The sequence below is a fragment of the Pinus tabuliformis genome, chromosome 2_1, assembly GCF_031772625.1.
Source record: "Pinus tabuliformis cultivar Carrire ecotype Pingquan chromosome 2_1, CPIR1, whole genome shotgun sequence".
NCBI lineage: Eukaryota > Viridiplantae > Streptophyta > Pinopsida > Pinales > Pinaceae > Pinus > Pinus tabuliformis.
Genome location: NC_142299.1, coordinates 390223877 through 390243421, shown reverse-complemented (window position 1 = coordinate 390243421; position 19545 = coordinate 390223877). Strand labels below are relative to the sequence as shown.

Here is a 19545-nt window from a genome sequence, read left to right as displayed (position 1 = left end):
GGCCAAGTGCATTATTCCTTTGCCATTGAGCCAATTTATGGCAGGGATTGCCTCCAAGTTTGTTCCAATGGGATACTGCCCTAAAATTCTATCTGTGGAGAAGTTGATGCTACTCCCCCCTCCTGGGACCTTGGATATATTCTGAGACATAAAGGTAGTGGCCTTCTTGCAGAGTTGCCAAATTTTTGTACTATCCCTGCTGGGTATATTAGTCTCCAAGAGTTGGTGCCTTGTGCAGGTCAGGTATTTTGCTTCTAAAACCTTCTTCCACCATGCTGTTGGCCCAGTGATCAACCTCCATACTATTTTTGCTCCAAGTGCTAAATTTAGCAATTTTGGTGAGCGGATGCCTAATCCTCCTTTTTCCTGAGATTGAATGATGTTCTTCCAGCTTACAAGATTGAATTTCTTTTTTTCCGTTTTCCCTCCTTGCCAAAGGAAATGCTTGAGAGCTCTTTCCATTTTCTGATGGAAAACTACAGGAGCTTGATATAAGGAGAACCGATATATGGGAAGAGAAGCTATACTTGATTTTAGAAGAACTAGTCGCCCTGCTGGATTCAGCCACATGGTGCCCCATTGCTGGATTTTTCTCTTTATTTTGTCAATAATTTCGTTCCAGGTATCAGCTTTCAGCGGTCCCATACTTACAGGCATCCCTAGATAGGAGAAATGATTCCAGACTAGTTTGCAGGAGACTCCAAATATACTTGCAATGTTATGGATGATATGATTTGGTGTGTTCCAACCATATATACAACTTTTTATCTGATTGACCTTCCCACCTGAGTAATCCATGAATTGGTCTAAAATCTTCTTAAAGCGCCTTGCAATAGTGGTGGAAGCTCCTCCTATTAAGAGAGTATCATCTGCAAATTGAGAGTGATTGATGTTCTTTGTTCCATGTTCGATCTTGATGCCAGTGATTAGACCTATTCTCCGGTTGTAATCCAAGGTTTGACTGAATGATTCAGCCATAAGGATAAACAAGTAAGGAGATAGGGGGCAGCCTTGTCTAAGGCCACGAGAAGATTGGAATGCAGCACATGGCCTCCCATTAATTAAGGGGGAGATCCAGGGATCCGTTATACAAGCTTTGATCATTGTGATAAAGGAGGGGTCGAATCCCATTTTATGAAGTACAGCATACAGGAAGGAATGCCTTACCCTATCAAAAGCATTGGCGAGATCCAGCTTAAGAACAAACCCTTTCTCTTTTCTACTTAAACTTGAGTGGATGGCCTCTTGCACAAGAAGGATAGAATCAGTGATGTGCCTATTAGGGAGAAAGCCCCCTTGGTTTTCTGAGATCAGGGATGGGAGATATGGCTTGAGCCTGGATGCAAGAATTTTTGAAACTATTTTATATGCTGAGTTGCATAGAGATATTGGTCGAAATCTTGAAAAGGTGGAGGGTCTGTTCTCTTTGGGGATTAAGGCTAGATAGGTGGAGTTTGTAAATCCCCCCATTTTTCCTTTTTTAAGAACCCAACGAATCATCTTTAAGAGATCTTTTTTGATCATCTGCCAATATTCTCTATAAAAGTTGATTGGAAACCCATCAGGTCCTGGAGCTTTATCTGGGTGTAAGCTCCAAATTGCTGCTTGGATTTCTTCTTCTTCTACTTCTTTTCTGAGACTGCTGTTCATTTCTTGAGTGACTCCTTTGGACAGATGTTGCAGCATGCTTGAATAATCCTCCTCACCTTTGTCCTCAGTTAGAAGGCTATTAAAATGTTTGGAGGCTGCTTCCTTTATAGATTCCTGAGTGTTGTAACTGTTCCCCTCATTATCCTTTATTGTGCTGACTGTGTTTTTGGCCTTTCGAACCGTGGCCTGCTTGTGAAAATACGCTGTGTTTTTATCCCCCTCTTACAACCAGAGTTGCCTGGACTTCAATCTCCATTTTGTTTCTTCGTCCCTTAGAGTTTGACTCAGCTGAGAATATAATCTAGTTTCTTGCTCTTTAGTTTGTTGGGATAACCCAAGAGCTTCAATTCTTTGTTGCACTTCCTCTAGCTCTTGCTTAATTTTCTTTTTGTTCACCTCAGGTTCTTGGTAATTGTTCTCTGCCCAATTTTTTAGAGCCTGTCTTACTCTCTTCAGCTTTGTCTCCCAAATATATGTTGGCGATCCTTCCACATGTTGAATCCAAGCCTGCCGCACCACATCTTTTGCTGCTGGGGAGCGATTCCAAATGGAGCAGTATTTGAAGGGAATGGGTCCTAACTGACATTGGTTATGGAGAGTGAGCGTTATTAGGTAATGATCAGAGGCTGAAACATTGAGAACATTTGAATGGCTTGTAGTGAAGGTGGACAAGAATGCTATATTTATAAGGAACCTATCAAGACGTTCCATGATATTGTCGGCGCCAATTCTTCTATTACTCCAGGTGTACCTATGGTTTTTGGGTCTGATATCAACAAGTTCTTGCTCCTACATGATAGTCTCAAGTTGTCTTCTGAAATGATCAGGGATGAAATTCCCTCCTCTTTTTTTGTTGGCGTGCATCACCAGATTTAAGTCTCCAGCTATAATGAGATTATTGTTCTGCTCCTCTTCTATACTTTCTTCGAATGTGTTCCAACACACTTCTTTCTCTCTGTACTGATTCGGCGCATATATGTTGTAAACTGTTACTTTTGGGCCGCCAGTTTTGTTTTCCAGTGTGACTCGAATCCAGTTCTGATGGACCCTGGTGGAATCACAGATCCATTTATTGCTATCCCACATAGTTAGTATGCCGCCTGAGGCTCCTCTTGCTTCACTTGCACATCCATTGAAATGCTTTTGCTGGCTTATTACTCTGCTAATTTCAGACTGGTCTTGCTTTGTTTCTTGGATAAGAACGATTTCAGGACTTTCACTGTGTATTAGGTCCTTGAGGGCAGCTATCTTGGAGGGGTGCCCTAATCCCCTACTATTCCAAGATAGTATTTTCATCATGATTTACTGGTTACATGGAGAGGTGCTCGCCTCTCATTGCCTTTGTTACTATTTTCTTTTTCCAAGTGTCCAAGAATGAATGACTCTATTGGAGTCTGGGAACCCATGGCTATGTCTTTCTCTGCATTTTCTTCCCTCTGCTGCTTAGCCGATTTCCTGCCAGGTCCATGCTTTTTAGGAACATCACTGGACGCTCCATGCTCCTTTGAGGAGCTCCTGGTAATCCTAGAAGAAGGAGGGTCAAGAGAGGGCTGAGAGGTGTGGGGAGAGGAAGGATGGAGAGGAGGATCAGTGGAAGGGAAATCAGGCCCAGAATCAGCCTCGGAGAGGATCACGAAGGGATTAGAGGATGGAGGGATAGGAGGGTCGGAAAGCCGAGGAGATGAGGGAGGATTCTGAAGGGGAGGTTGCTGGGAGGAGGAGGGTTGCTGAAGGGAAGGTTGCTGACGGGAAGGATGCTGATGGGAAGGACCAGGGGCCTCAGGTTCCGAAGATTTGAGGGGTGGAGAAGATTTTTTCCTTTTTACAGTTTCCCATTGCCCATCCTGCTCATCAGATTCTACATTAACTATTTTAGTGCATCTATTTGCAAAGTGTCCATATTCGTGGCATACCTTGCATTTGAAGGGAATCTGCTCGTAGTCCAACTGCTGAATATGGCACCAGTCATCAACTTTCAGTTTGATCGCTTCCGGCAGTCCTCGTCCCAGATCAACTTCTACACAAATCCGCGCACACGCCTGCATGTTGTCTTTGGGTTCACTGCGATCTATATATTTCCCGACCGCATTTCCTATTGCTTTAACCGAGTCGTCCCCCCAGCAGTGAAGGGGAAGGTGAGGCAATCTAACCCAAACTGGGACCGCATTTGGTATATCAAGTTCTGGATCAAAATCCGGAGTCCATTTATTGAGATAGAGGCCTCTGGAGTCCATAAAGTAAGGCCCATTTCTGAATATTAGATCTTTATCCTCTTTGGTTTCAAAATGAAAAGTATAATATCCTCTGCCACAGAATCTGATGGATATTTTACCCTGGATCTTGTCCGACCAGTTTCTCTCGACCCATCTTTGCACTGTTCTGGGTGATGGCCACAGTCCTGTAAATTGCCCGATTAACCCTTTCTCTGCTAAGGAAATGGCTGCCATGCGCGGAATCGTAGGAGGCAGCTGAACTTCTTGTAATACATCAAGCTTCTTCACAAACTTTGTTGCTGTTGGTCTAGGTCTTTGCGGAGGTAGAGACTTTACCAGATTGGAGAAGGCTCTTTGCAGCTCCGGATCCCCACCGGGCGGATCCGGAGGGTCCATGCTGAAGTTCGATCAAGCGATCCCAGGCCGAGGTCGATCTCAGGTTCGCGCGCGCGCAGCAGCTCAGATTTTTAACAATGAAGCCATAAATCTCACTTCCTTCTCACCTTCCACCAACTCCAACCTTTTGGTTGAGAGCTCGACCATGCCCATCAACACTTTAAACAAGCTCTCCATTGATTGTGTCCGACGTTCCAACTCCGAGTTAGGAGCTTGACCCTCTGCAACAACCATATTCTCTCTCTCCATACTCAAATTTCAAAGGCATTGGACACACAAAGAAGCATAAGGGAGAAGCGAGAATAAACCACTAATTCCTTGAGAATATAACATTTATGCAATGCACCTATCGAGACGGGTCTCAAGAGGTGGCATTGATTCTTGATCTCCTCGGATCCAGAAGCTTGCAACAAGAGAGGAATCTGCCATACACATTACAACCAAACTAGAGGAATGGCACAAAGCATTAAATAATGACGCCTTGGGGAATTTCGGTTTGATAACTGACTTGAATGAGCCCATTAGATCCTAATTAAAACAAGTCATTACATGGTGCCATCTGTCTGGGTTGCAATTGCTGAAAAATCGAGGAAGAGACGTGGAGTATACAAGCCCTTCGCGTAAGGCATCCACTTGCTATCTGTGCCATTTGGATGAGACACTTTACTCCATGCAAACCTCGCAATCACACCTTTGCATTCAATGATGCTCTCGTGGATCAAGGAGCGGCCAAAATGACAAGACACCCTTTCCATATAACACATAGAGATTGATTTAAGGGAATGGGGAAAAGACCCCTTGATCATTATTAAATTATAATATCCCAAGCTTGAGCTAAGCTCCATGATTTGCCACTTTATATTACATCTTTGTTTAGATGCGGAAGGATGTGGAAGAGGGAAATCTCCTCAAATTTTTCTATCCGCAATGCAATTCTCTTCACTATAATTGGGGATGAAGGTCTTCTTTCGGATTTTGCCTTGGAGATCAACTTTATGACTATCATTGAATCCTTGAGAACCTTTAATCTCCTTATTCCTTTGCTTATAGCAATGTCTAGACCTTTCCATAATGTCAAAAATTGAATCATGGAGAACCTTTAATCTCCTTATCCCTTTGTTTATAGCAATGTCTAGACCTTTCCATAATGCCAAAAATTTAGACTAAGTATTTGTTGTTAGACTTGAATCTTATTTCTCTTTGTTCTTCAGGACAAAAATCAGTTAAATTCAAATTTTATTTCTCTTTGTTATTCGAAACAAAAGATCCACCCCTTCATCTTATACTAATTATAACCATTAATTTTTTTAAATGAATTACAAAACTTCATCCTAAATAAAAATAAAATAATTAACTTAATCCAATAACTTTATAATTATTAATTTTTTTATATTATAAATAATACTCTATTTTTAGAGTTTATCAATAAAATAATTTATTTATTTATTTATTATTATTATTTTTTATTGATTTCAAAATGGAAGGAAGCAAGCTAATGGACACAACCAAGGCAACAGTAAATAAGGCAAGAACAGGGAAGCGGGAAGTCACACACAAATACCAAGAGCAGGAGGGAACATACAGGATTCATTCTGGCACTCGGCCAAGATTCTCGTTGCGAATGGAGGTCCCACGAGATCAGATGTCGCTACTCATAGATAATGGCCTCTTCGATTCGGCCGAGTTGCTGGTACCGCTCACCCTTTGAATTTATTAAATTTATACCATCATCAAGTTATGTAAGGTAGAAGAAAATGCATTTTCGCGGTTGCTTGGATTCAAATTGAAATAAGCGCCATGGTTTATTGTTTTAGATTTCTGCGATTGACGGTGAAGTTTTCTAAGAGATCTTGACAAATTATTGCAATGACGTTTTTAAAGTGCATATTGCATACCCTAAAATCAATGTAGTTATCGGCGAATATGCGTCTGGAACTTTGAGTCATAACTGTGGGCTATAAATATTTATGGAGAGTAACTGGTCGTGATTTTCTTTATCTTTGAGACTAAATATGGTCGATATGATTACGATTTTTTATAAAAGCTAGAGGGTTCTAAGAGATGAACCTCATATAGTAAATAGTTACAGCAAGGGTGTGGCCAAATATAAGAGAAAAATACTAAGAAACCAAACAGCAAGGCTACAAACGAGTTTGGAAAAGGTGTAGGTAGTTCATTTTGCAAATAAGGCATAGATCAATAATACCTTTATTACTATTCCTTCCATTTAGTTTATCACACACTTATATTTTACTTTCTCCTAGATATACACATGGATTGCGATGTCACAAGAGACCTGTTTCTCGTTCTGTTCCCATTCCCATTTTCATTTCTGTCCAAGAGTTCCAGAAACATGTGCAAGAGAAGCAATGCTAACAGAATCTAAAACATTCCCATTTTCATTTCTGTCCAAGAGTTCCATAAACATGTGCAAGAGAAGCAATACTAACAGAATCTAAAACAGAAGAAAAATAATGGCACAACACATTAAATGCAAGATTTACCCTGGAAACCCTATACCAGGAAAACTAGACTAATTGAAAGCTGCATATTAACAACCCATCTCCTTGTATTAAATCAAATGTTAACCCATATTAGATTACAATCTGAATCGCTTAACAGGGATTGGAATACAACTTTAATCCCTTAACCTGGATTAGCTTATAGTGAGCTGAAACCTTTGGTCCAAAAAGCACAAAAACGGACCGAAAAACCCTGCAAATTCCTTCTTGAACGTGGCTATGTCTACCTGCAAAGTATACAACACATATCTGACATGAGCAAAATCAAGCAAGAAATGTCTCGGGGAACCTTTATTTGCTTGATTATTTGGCATGGTTGCTATGGAAGCCAATTTGTTTAGAAGGAGAATGGAGTTTTTATCGTTTCTGGTTCTAAAAGAGAAGCCACCCACAAACAGGTTATTTCAGTTAGAGGTTCTGTTCCCATTCATGCTTCATGAGCTAAGATAAACATGCAATTCATGCTTCACTTGTAAGATATTCTTTGATCATGAGCTAAGTGCTCTCTCATGTGATTCTTTAGCCTGCGGGCATCTACATCTTGTTTCCTTGTTCATGGTTCATCTTCTCCTCTCTTTGTCTCTTTATGGTCTATGTCGATTTAGGGTCTGCTTGTTGGTTCTATTCAATCCTTTTTATCTCTCTTGGCCTCAACGTGGTTTGAGAGTGGGTGTGAACCTTCTCCCTCTTTCTTAGTTGTTTTCTCTTCAATTTTGCACTGATTTCTTTCTCCAGCAAACTTATATTAGGACATTTTCTCATTCCAATGAACATGTTGCACTAGGGTTGTTATCTTTTCTGTTTATTGTAGGTTTTAGGGTTTCCTCTTGGTTGTTTGTTTAGTGATCAAAATTTACAGCAGAAAATTGTGCCTAACCTATGGAGGAGTTCTGGAGCTATTTTTTCTGTTATACTGTTTGCTGAAGAAGGACACCCCATTTAAGGTTGCTTTGGCTCCCTTGTATATGTTGATTTGGAAGATTTTTTTCACAGTTTTGAACTCCCAGCATTGGGGATTTCTGCTGATCCAAAAGTTTTTTTGGCTGTTTGGAAGTATAGTAGCAAGATTTGGGTGTATTGGCTTTTTCTGTATGGAAATTTGGTAGCAATATGAAAATTATTGAATTTTACAAAATATGGATATGGTATGGTCAATATTTTTTGTTTGTTTTAATACCCATCTACCATAAAGACCCCAAAGTTAGCCTAAGAACCTCAAAAATATTAATAACAAACCCTAAAAACGTATAGATATAAGCAAAATACTTATCTCATAGAATGAATTTTCCTTATTTATTGGACGAGGCTGAAATTCTTCTAAAATTTGGAACAAAGTGCATATTTTTCATTTCTATAAGATGTATACTGCTATATGAAGCAGCATTGGCTTTCCATTATATATTTTTCTTGTACTGATTTGTATTTAAATTCAAATTCATATTCGATTCTTGCTACTATGGTTGGAAGCACTTCGGCGGTTTTACTAGTTATCCTTTTGGACCATCCTTTTAGGGATTCTTTTCAGCCTTTTTTTCTGGATCTTTCAAAGGTTTTTGTGTCTCTTCATGCTATTATTATATGCGCCAGTTCTCTTTTCAGCATCTATTCTAATTTCTGAGTTGCAAAAACTTTTTGGCAGGCAGTATTATTCGAAGGGCTGCCAAACTTGTTTCTTTGGGTTATCTCATTTCTTCTATAGTTTCTCCCATCTTCAACGAATCACTATAGCGCTGATCCATAAGTGTCTAAGACAATGTTGCACGAAGCGGGGACATTTTTTGGAAGCGGGGACGTGGAAGCGTCATTTTCCAAAAATCTAGGAAGAGAAGTGTCTGCTATATATATATATATATTTTATATTTTTTTGCATTTATACTCAAAACAAACATCCCAAATACCAAATTAGTTGTAGAAGACATGAAAAGATGCATATTTTTGCATAAATCAAGATAGATATAGCATCCATTGTACATTAATGATTAATTATTCGAGCATCAACCATTTAGATGCATCAACCATCTAGAATCTAGATTCTTCTCCTCTTGTCTAGCCTTTGCCTCTACCTCGATTGTCTAGGGATATTAGTCAACATTGCTCAATTTTGATCAAATTACCTAATTCAAGACTTAAAATATGGTAGAAAAAGCTGAACATGCTTGATCGATGATTTTGACTTGATTGAAAGGTAATTTTTTTGCTAAGGGCGTGCCGCGTGACAAAGGAGTTCAACAATTAACACCACCAACACTAGGGTACATATAGGGCTTGGTGCTCTTGATTAAATGCTAATCGCATACCTTCATACTTGATATAGTCTAATGAAATGCCACAATCCCATTGATCTTGAATTCCTGAAAATTGTTAAGTCTGCTGAATTTTGAATAGGATATGAAATTCTATTTTCTCCATATGAAGTCCAATGAGGCTGGAACCACTCTCAAACATCCTGAGTCATTTCATGGTAATGTTAAAAATTTAAATAAAAGGATTCTCCTTTATTTTTCATTTTCATCATTTTACTTTAAGAATTTAACATTACCTTGCTATTTTTTTTATTTTTTTATTTTATTTATTTATTTATTTTTTATTTTTTGGCCTTCATTCCTCACCCTAACCCAAGGTGGACCCAACCCCAACAAGCAAACTCACCTAAAAAAAAAGAAAAGAAAAGAAAAGATTTTCTAAACAGCGCGACGCTTTTCCGGAATCGTACGGAAGCGTACGCTTCGCCCTCCGAAGCGCCACGCTTCGTACGACTGAAGCGCCATACGAAGTGCGCTTCGGAGATTCGGAAGCGCACTTCGGAGGAAAGCTTCGGAAATTTCCAGGAAGCATCCAAAACAGGCGGAAGCGCGCTTCCGGGGACGCTTCCTGGACGCATCCGCATGGGACGTGCTTCGGGCCTTAGAACTGGGGGCGGACGCTTCCTGCAATATTGGTCTAAGAATCATCATTTTTCAGGATTTTCAGATTTCTTCTTGTTTAGGGCTTCTAGTGGCCCATCGCATACTTGATTCAGAGAACTGCTTGGTGGCAACATTCGTTGGATTATTTAATTATTCTACAAGACTAATAGATAGTGGCATTTGCCCTAAGGTCTGTGGAACTATGGTTGCTGGATCATCTTTATTATAGGTTTTCAAACCCTTCTTGGCCCCTTCAATGGGTTTTCTTAAACACTCTTTTTGAGATCTCTTCCTTCTAGGTTGGATGGACTCTTCTTATGATACAACACATATGGTAGTGTGCTTTGTAGATTTGACTATATCTGTTTCACTTTCAAATGGTGATGTTCTTGGTATTGACTCCAATATAGACTTAATCAATAGACTCTATCATCGGGATAGGTCCAGCTGGTTAGGTACCGGGTATATACTCTTCGGGATCATGAGTTCTCACAGATGAGTTCTCGGTTATCAGAGACTCTTCAATGGGTAGAAGGCGAACCTACATTCCCCACTTGTGAGTTCATGGCAATACACGAACACGAATGAGTTCATGGCTATGTTAGTTACGACATTTACCCGCCTCTATTGGACTATGTGCGTTCTCAACTATCCGGGGGCCAAAGGTCTTGTTTCGGTGTGTTCACCTAAGCAGATAAGGTACCGAGCTCGTGGTAAGTAAATATGTGAGAAGGAAGGGTTACGATCATCAAAGGAAGGGTGAGGTCATCAGAGCTAACAGAACGTGGTGAGTGTAAGGAGGGTCGGGGGTGTTGGCCAAAGGGCTCGGGTCCGGATAGATAGATTGATTTTCTTTATGGAAGCAAGGCATAGTTACCAAGGAAGCATAGTTACCAAGGAAGCATAGTTCCGAGGTCTATGAACAAGGAAAGACATAAGCTAAAGGTTACTAATCCTGTGAGCTGACTTCTGAGCTGATCATCTATGTCTACATTCTTCATTTCGAGGGGTTGGTACTTTTACACTGGATATTGGCATTTATTACAGTTGCTCTAGCAAGCCTATAGTTGTTTGTTTGCAAAGGAACACCTCTTGTAATTCCTTTGATGTAGTTTCCACTCACAAATTTGCAAGATTTGTCTCTCTTCATGACTCGATAAATGATTCTTACCTTCTATTGCTCGATTGATGAGTTTATGTGGATCTTATTCTTCGACGCTATGATATCTATCCTTATTGGACATACCTCATGCAACATGTTTCAGTGATTCACATGTATCTTGTGCTCCTCCATTGTGATCCTGGTCTCTCTTAGCTGTATTGCTGTTGGTAGTGCTGCCCCTCATACACTCACGTTGTAGAATTTCCATGAAATTCTGATCTGTTAGTATGGACAATCTGAAAACTAATTTTTTCACACAGTCACAGAATTTCTCTACCAAATAGTAATGGAATAGAACAGAAATAAGACGCACAATTTCACACAAGAAACAACACAATTTTCTAGGGAACCCAACAGGGAAAACCCTCACTTGCTTCATAATTTTATTGAGGAAAATTGAGCAATAGATCTGATACAAATACAAGCTTGTTTCAATCTAAAAATACAATGATTCTCCTGCCTGTCCTAGGCCTGAAACCCCTGCTTGATCGCTGATCTGCTTCCTCCTTCTATGCGCACTAGAGGCTCTGATTTCCTAGTGCAAATCCTTAGGAAATAACCTCCTATTTCCTAGCGCTGGCTGAGCTCCTATTAAATAGGGGAATTCCCTATTTCTATGCGCACTTCAAGAAGAAATTGCCCTCCACAAAAATTTGCACAAGGAAACCTTGGCTTGTTCCTCCACAAGCTCTCTTGCTCACAAACTTGTGCTCAAGAATAATGAATACAAAGTGTGCCTTCGATCTTCTTATAAGCAATTTGATTTGGCTATTGTTAGTGAGTTTCTAAATTAGGAAGTTGAACTGGAGCTTTTCTAATTAACAGTCGACACACTTAGTTAACTGGATCCTCCTAAAATCTAGGAGGGTAACTCCACTTGAGGATTTAGTTCCCAATTTAACTCCCACTAGAGGACAGATAACTGGGTCCTCCACAAATTCGCACTAGTCAAACTGCTTCTTGAACTCATCCACATCACTGGAACTCGTGCATGATTAAGAACACTAAATCGATTCCTTGAATTAAGACACAAATCAAGGAATCTACTCCTCCAAGTGACCCTCAAGCCTCCTCTTATACTTTTCTCGTTGACAATTCAACGACTGAGATTAAGTCCCTAATCAACGGCTAAGATTAACTCTGGCTTGATCCATGACTTTTGGACCCTTCTAACATAGTTTTATATTAATTCACATTCATATTTTATTTTCCCTAAGTTTATACTTAGGGACTTCCATAAGGGCCACGCCGGATCAAGAATTGATGGTGAGAACAGCCCTGAACGTAGTCTTTGAAGACTGGGAGGTGTTTGTCCAGTGCATACTGGGCAGGGTGACCCTTCCAGATTGGGAGGAAATGTGGGCGACTCTTCACCAAGAAGAGATCAGAAGGTTGACCAAGGCAGGAAGCAGTGGCAAGGGGGTCAGAATCAAGGAGGAGGTGGATGCTGCCCTAGCATCTGAGGGAAAGCAGGAGAAACGAAAGAAGAAGGACCTCTCCAAGGTCAAATGCTTCCATTGTGGGGAACTGGGTCATTATGCGACCCAATGTCTAAGGAAGAAGAGCAAGGGAGAGGCTTCCGAGACCAGGGCTGCGCTAGCAAGGGCGGAGAAGGAAGTGGAGACAGATGATGACTGTGCCATGAGTGCTCACACGCCACTTGAGCGGAAGTGGGGAGACATCGAGCTGTAGTCAGACGGACTACAGGTGATGAGGGGCAGGATCCTCGAGGTACCCAACCTCTTGTATTATACCTTGCTACGGGAGCCCCGAAGAGGAGGAGCAGTACTGGTGGATGTCAGTAGAGACAGATGCAGATGGAGCGACAGAGGGAGTTTCAGCATCGAGGGTGTCTCTAGCCTGACAAAGATGTCAGAGTTGGGAGATCGGTTACTTACTTCTCAGTAACTAAGTTGTAGTGCAGCAGTTAGCAATGGCAGTGCTATGGGCAGTGTGATGAGAGGGGCTGCCTTACAGATGCAGCATTGGCAGTGGCAGGGCCATGGGTAGCAGTACATGATGCAGCAGTGCAGAGGATGTTGGGCAGCAGTCCTAACATCAGCACAGGGACCGATGTCGGATGATCAAAGTGATGCTCAGTGAGGAGTATTACTAGAGCACAGTCCTCGCTAAGAGGGAGTGTTGATTTGGGGTAGCATCAGATGTGCTTTAGCCACAAAAATTGTTGGAGAGGCTAAAGCACATGAGATCTCCAATACCCAGAAATGGTTTGGGCAGATTTTAAACAGTTTGGGAGATATTAAAATAATTGATATTTTTAATGGAGTCCCTAAGTATAAACTTAGGGAAAATAAAATATTAATGTGAATTAATATAAAACTGTGTTAGAAGGGTCCTAAAGTCATGGATCAAGCCAAAGTTAATCTTAGCCATTGATTAGGGACTTAATCTCGGCCGTTGAATTGTCAACGAGAAAAGTATAAAAAGAGGCTTGAGGGTCACTTGGAGGACACACCGAGTTGATCAAGATTTCAATTTTCTGGGGCAGGGTTTGCTGAGGAAGTCAAAAGAGTGATCAAAATTGCAGCTGAGGGGCATGAATACAAAAGTAGAGAGGCAGAGATAGTACCAGGAGGATCATCGCAGAAGTCGGGAGAGAGGGACGCAGAGCTAGCCAGAGGTTCATGCAGAGCTAGCCAGGTCTCACACAGAGGCAACAAGGAGCTGCACGGTGCCTCAGAGAGCCAGCGTGGGTGACGCAGAGGCTCTAAGGGTTGACGTAGTGCCTTTAGAGGCTGACGCAAGGTGAGCTAGGGTGACACTGGGCAGAGTCTGGGCCAGAAAGTGCTGACGCAGTCCCTAGAGGCTGACGCTGAGGTTTTCGTGGGGCAGATTGGAGTTGGGAGCTGTCGGAGTGTTTATCCGGGGTTTCAGTCGGAACATCTGTCTCCCACTACTGCTGAGATTATTCTCTGTCGGGTGAGCCGGTTTTGGCACCCAGATTGTATTCTGAAACTGCTCAATAATTAAAACCCTCAGATAGATGCACTATTTTTCCTGCATTGGGTTTTCCAAGGACATTGGTCCAAAAACAATGGTGTCACTTGTGTGCTTGTTTTGTTTCCTTCAGTTGATGATTTGTAATGTGTTGAGCATGTACTTGTATTTATTTTCAGTATTTACATGGTAAATAACTTGTTAATTAATTAGAAGTAGGCATAAATAAATCAGAAAAGTACATGAAGGGTTTCTAACAGTTAGACTTAGAAATTCCAACACACTTCACATATCTCTTTTGTCTCATTTCTTGCTACATAGGGATGAGAGAACCTTAAGAGTTCCCTCCCATGAATTCAAAGGAGACCTTGATATGTTTACTGACTTCTCTTAACTATGAGGATAATTACATTCCTCCTTTTTCCATGCAAGGACCTTTAAGTGATTACATATGAATCCTATGAGTCTTCGGGATGCATTCAAATAATGCTTCTCCTTCATAGACCTTTTGCATAGATATCAATGATTTCTCTTTTCTATGAGGATTATGACAATCCTCCTTATTCTATGCAAGGACTTTCGATTATCTAATTGGTTTATAAATCCCTTGCAATCATGAAATCATTTAACCAAACCTGATTATAAAATTGAAAGATACTTACTTGGTGTGTGAAGAGGAGATTTTCACCTTGATGCTTCTTTTGCTTGAGCTGCCCATCATTAGTATCCTTTCAGCACTACTTCCTTGGAGGCCTTCTAGCACCATGACATTAATGGTCTTGACATCATTGAGACTGCTTCACGACCTTCCCATTTCATTTTTTGAGGTATTTTTGATTCAAAATATTGTTGATATGTTAGTGATACTATGATCTGATCCGAGCACCATGCTATTGAGATCATAATCATAGACAAATTTTGAGACTGTGATAAGTATATTGTTATGGCACTAGACAGTGATGTCTGTGTGCATTGTGTAGAGAGGCAATGTAATGAGAGCCCAAACTTGTCAATGAGTAACATAACTGAACTATGGGTGGCACTGTATAGATAGACTGTCTCATCACCGAAACTGCCTTGATGTAATAACTATACTGAGACAGTGAAGTAATCATGGATTGTAAGAGGTACTCCTTGGATTACTTCTGCAATATATATGAATATACCTGAGACTATCTTTCATGGCATGGACAAAGTTCAGTGACCAAGAAGTGAGACTCACTGACATACTTCATCAAATTGAGCAAGTGCATGACTATAATTATGACTGTTGTTGACCTGCTTGTTGTATACTTGCTCCTTTAATTCTTTCAACTTGCTTTGATATCCTTGAAGGCAGATACTTCTATGTCTCTTTTGCTGCCCTTCATTTGACTTTAGCACCTTAGCTCTGATACCATGTTGAAGAATCTAGGGCAAATGGGTTTAATGTGATTCTTTTAGACTTGATAACACTTTGTGAAGTGCTTTTGCAATTTATCTTAGCTTGATCTTCTTCTTATTATTATTGTGCGTGTTTGCTTCATCAAACTGCTACCAAAACAAAGAGATAAGAACACAAGATGTTTGGCATTTTTCCAAGGCCAAAACCTCTCCCTCTTGGAGAGGAAAACTGAAATTCTTCTTATGGAGACTTAGTTGACGAACACCAAGACCATGACACTTGACCCTCTCAGCCACTCCAAGATCAAGACACCATTCTTCTTCCTTGTCACTGCATCATTATTGTTGCACTATTGAGATCTTTATTGCGCAACTTTATTGATGTACTCTCACCAAGGTCTTCACCATACCATTGAGACCTTCATGAGGTCTGCTCTTGAATTCACTGAGATCATGACTTGTCTTATCATAGCTCCGCCTTCAACGAAATCATGGCTGCACTCTTAGAGTCTTACATAACATGTCTTCACTAATGCACCGAATTCTGTGTCTTATCTTCACTAGGATTATAACTAAGAACTTCATCTGCATCAGGATCATGATTGATGTCATGATAATAGTGATCACTGTGTCTATACTTCACTGAGATCCTTTTGGAGGCTGAAACAATTACTGTAACCCTGTGACTAGGTTGAGATGGCAGAGAGATATGCCACGGCTTTATTACAGATATCACTGAGACTGCACCTTACCATCCTTCACCTATCCGAGATGCTGTCCTGTACCATCCGAGATTCAGTCTTGTACCATTCGAGGTACTATTCTGTACCATCCGAGATTTAGTCTTGTACCATCTGAGATATTGTTCTATACCTTTTGAGATTCTACCTGCACCTATTTGAGAGTTTCAGAGCCTTCGCTGAGATTTTGTTATTTTTTTTTTTTAATTTTTAATTTTTTAATTAATTAATTATTTTTTTATTTTTATTTTTTTAATTTCTTTTTTTTTTTTTTTTTTTTTTGCGGATACCCCAATTGGGTATATATAGTGGTTGTGTCTCTAGTATGAGCCGACTTGTTCACGTGAAACATGTCATATAGTCATTAATATATATATTTTTGCAGGCCAACATGATCTCTTTTCATTTCTTTGTTTCCAGTCTTCTTCTTTAAAGGATGGTGCTTGTCTTGGAGGGCTGCTTGACACTAGGTTGACTTGTGTTTATTACATAGATGCTCAAGAAGAGCTATTCAATATAATTTTGACTCTTTGACTTTCTTAGACCTATAGAATGAGTAAGAAACTCATTCATATAATTTATAAAAATAATAGTTCTTTTTCTTGACAAGTACAAAGATCAAAATTACATTGACAAATACCGAAACTAGTTACCCTTTTCTTCAACACCCCTGTGATACCCCATGGTGGTTAACATGTGTGTAGGGTGAGTGGTTCACCTTCCCCTACGACTACAGACACACGTGTAGGGTGAGTGGTTGACCTTCCCCTACTGTTGATGATATATGCATAGGATGAGTGGTTCACCTGATCCTATGGCATATTAGCAGGATGAGTGGTTCACCTTATCCTATGGCATATTAGCAGGATGAGTGGTTCACCTTCTCCTGTCGATACCCGAGTGAGAGATGCATATAGGCATCTGTTGACATGTCAGTGGGACGTGGTTCATCCTTTCCCCACATATAGGATGCTCATTCCCTACGATTATTGGTTGACATGTCAGTGAGATGTGGTTCATCCTTTCCCCACGTGTAGGATCCTTCCTATGATTGATTGTTGTGCCTTGTGGTGATTTGCATATGTTGGATGTGGTTCATCCTTTCCCTACATGTGATTGTGATGTGTGATTGTAGGATGTGGTTCGTCCTTTCCCTACGTGTGATTGTGATGTGCAATTGTAGGATGTGGTTTGTCCTTTCCCTACGTGTGGTTGTGAATAGGATGTGATACATTCTTTCTTTGCTATTGATTCAGTATTATCCTACCCATGTAGTTCAGGACACATGGGAAGTACCTCTCATCTGGCCAATGAGTTGGGAAAAGTGGTTAGGGACCATAACACTACTGATGGATGTGAAAATTTGGATGCCCAAATTTCTACTACAACAACTGATTATGTTTCTTCTATTTGTTAATTATTGAACAAAATTATTCACTATTTCCTATAGTAAACACCAAAACTAATACACTGCAGCCTTCACCATTTAAATAAAACGCGGAAACAAGAAATTGAACAAGAAAGAAATACACAACACATCTACGCAGTTATTTTTGGACAAATGCCCCTGGAAAAACCAAGTGTGGGAAAACCGGTGCAGTAGTTGGGGGTTTTATTATTAAGCAATAGTAATTTCTGAATATAATCTCTTGATGCCCTCTTGACTATCCAATACAAAGAATATCACTGACAGATAGATAAGTGAGATTACCTCACACTATCACTGGAGATCTGACTAATCCAGCAACAGAATGAATGACCCCTGGCTGCCTCTGCATAGTCACTGCATCAAACCAGCATCACAGCCTCTAGGGATTGCATCACCCCTTCTGCTGATCGATTTGTTGCCCAGGAACTTCGATTTTCACCTCTTGGCCTCACGCCTCGACTTTTGGCCTTTGAAATCAATTCCTCCAGCAAATTTTCGAACCTCCTCAAGGCTCTGCGCTGGCTTTGCGTCAACCTACGCTTTGCGTGGCCCTGTGTCAGCCTCTTCTGGCTCTGCGCTTTGGGATCTCTCTCTGCCTCCTTTGCTGAGTATTCCTGGATCAGGAGAAATCTCCAACCGGAACTATCCCTACCCCTCACTGCAAAAGATCACTTCAAAATTCTTTCCGGCAGTTGCTCTGCTTCAGAAAATCGATCTTCTGATCTTCATTCATTGTGTTCTCCAAATGCCCCTCAAGCCTCTTCTTATATCTTTCTGTTGGACAACCAATGACCCAGATTAACTTCTAATCAATGGCTTAGATCATTTTGGCTTGATTCTCATCTTCTTCTAGAAGTTACACCCACAGTTTAGATTAATACCTATTAATTATTTGAATTTCCTAAGTTTAGACTTAGAGTCCCATTAAAAACAATTAATTATTTTAATATAACTGTCTACGGGTGGAATTTCCCAAAACGACTTCTGGGTATTGGAGAATGCATGTGTCTAAGCCTCTTTGCAAATTTTGAGACTTAGAGCACATCCGATGCTACCAGAAATCAACACTCCCTCTTAGCGAGGAATGTGCTCTAGCAATGCACTCTGCTGAAGCATCACTCTGTTCTGTAACATCCCCTTCTGTGTTGTTGATGTCTGACATCCTGTCCACCAACTACTGCGCAAATGCTGCATCTGTACTGCTGCTGAACCTGCCACTGTCAACATTGCATCCATACTGCAACTCCCTCTCAATTCTGCGCCTGTGCTACTTCTGGCACTACCACTGCCAATACTACATCTGCACTGCAACCTTCTCCAATTGTTGCTGCTACTGCACCAACAATGGAAAAGCATCCCAAATTACTTCCATATCCTTGCTGGAGTCTCACTGTTACTAGTCTCTATGCTGAGCCTCTGAAGCTATTGTGCTGCTGTTGACCTCTGCTCTTTACCAACTGCACTGCTGTCAACTCTGCTCTGTGGTGCTCAGTCTTTGGCGTTCCTAGCCATTGCAATTGTCACTTCGACACTCCTCTGCACTAACTGACACTGGTCCATCCTGCTACTTCTCCTCTGGGCTCCGTTAGCAAGGAATTAATCCGAGAGGTGGGCTCCTTAAGGATCCTGCCCATCTGCAGTCCTTTAGAACGACAACTCTAGATTACCCCACCCCTCCTGGAGATGCTTGGGCTGTCGTGGTGAACTCCTCCTCCTCGATCTTCGCGACTACAAACTTCAGATCATGCTTCTCATCTTTGTCCTTTTTCCTGAGAGGATATTGTGTTGCATAGTGACCGAATTCACCACACCTGAAGCATTTGATCTTCGAAACATCTTTCTTCTTCTTCTGCTGCTCTCGCTACCCCTTGGATGCAAGGGTTGCATTCTCTTCCTCCTCCTTGGGCTTCAACCTACTGCTGCTGATTCCATCAAGTTTACACTTGACCAAGTCTCTCCTCAGCTCCTCTTGCTTAAGAGCTGCCCACATTCCATTCCAGTCTGGCAAAGTCACCCTGCCCAGGATGCTCTGGACAAAAATTTGCCACTCCTCAAAAACTGAATTCAAGGCCAGTCTTACCATCTCGGAACCTTGAGGTGTTGACGCCACAACTGCCAGCTCGTCTCGGGTCTCCTAAAGCTTAGTAAGGAATGGATCAATGCGTTCCGTCTTCTGCATCTGCATA

At 41.0% G+C, this 19545-nt stretch overlaps 1 protein-coding gene across 2 annotated transcripts in view; it reads left to right on the top strand.

Moving 5' to 3' along the window:
• Positions 1-5746: 5746 nt before the first annotated feature.
• APC7 (tetratricopeptide repeat (TPR)-containing protein) overlaps positions 5747-19545 on the top strand; it is a 344349-nt gene continuing 330550 nt past the window's right edge. The window contains exon 1 of one of the 2 annotated variants that reach the window (XM_089402745.1): positions 5747-5949. In XM_089402745.1, the coding sequence (XP_089258871.1) occupies positions 5755-5949 (195 nt within the window). In that variant the 5' untranslated portion in view covers positions 5747-5754. The remainder of the gene's footprint in view (positions 5950-19545) is intronic. The other variant, XM_089402746.1, reaches the window with a different exon arrangement.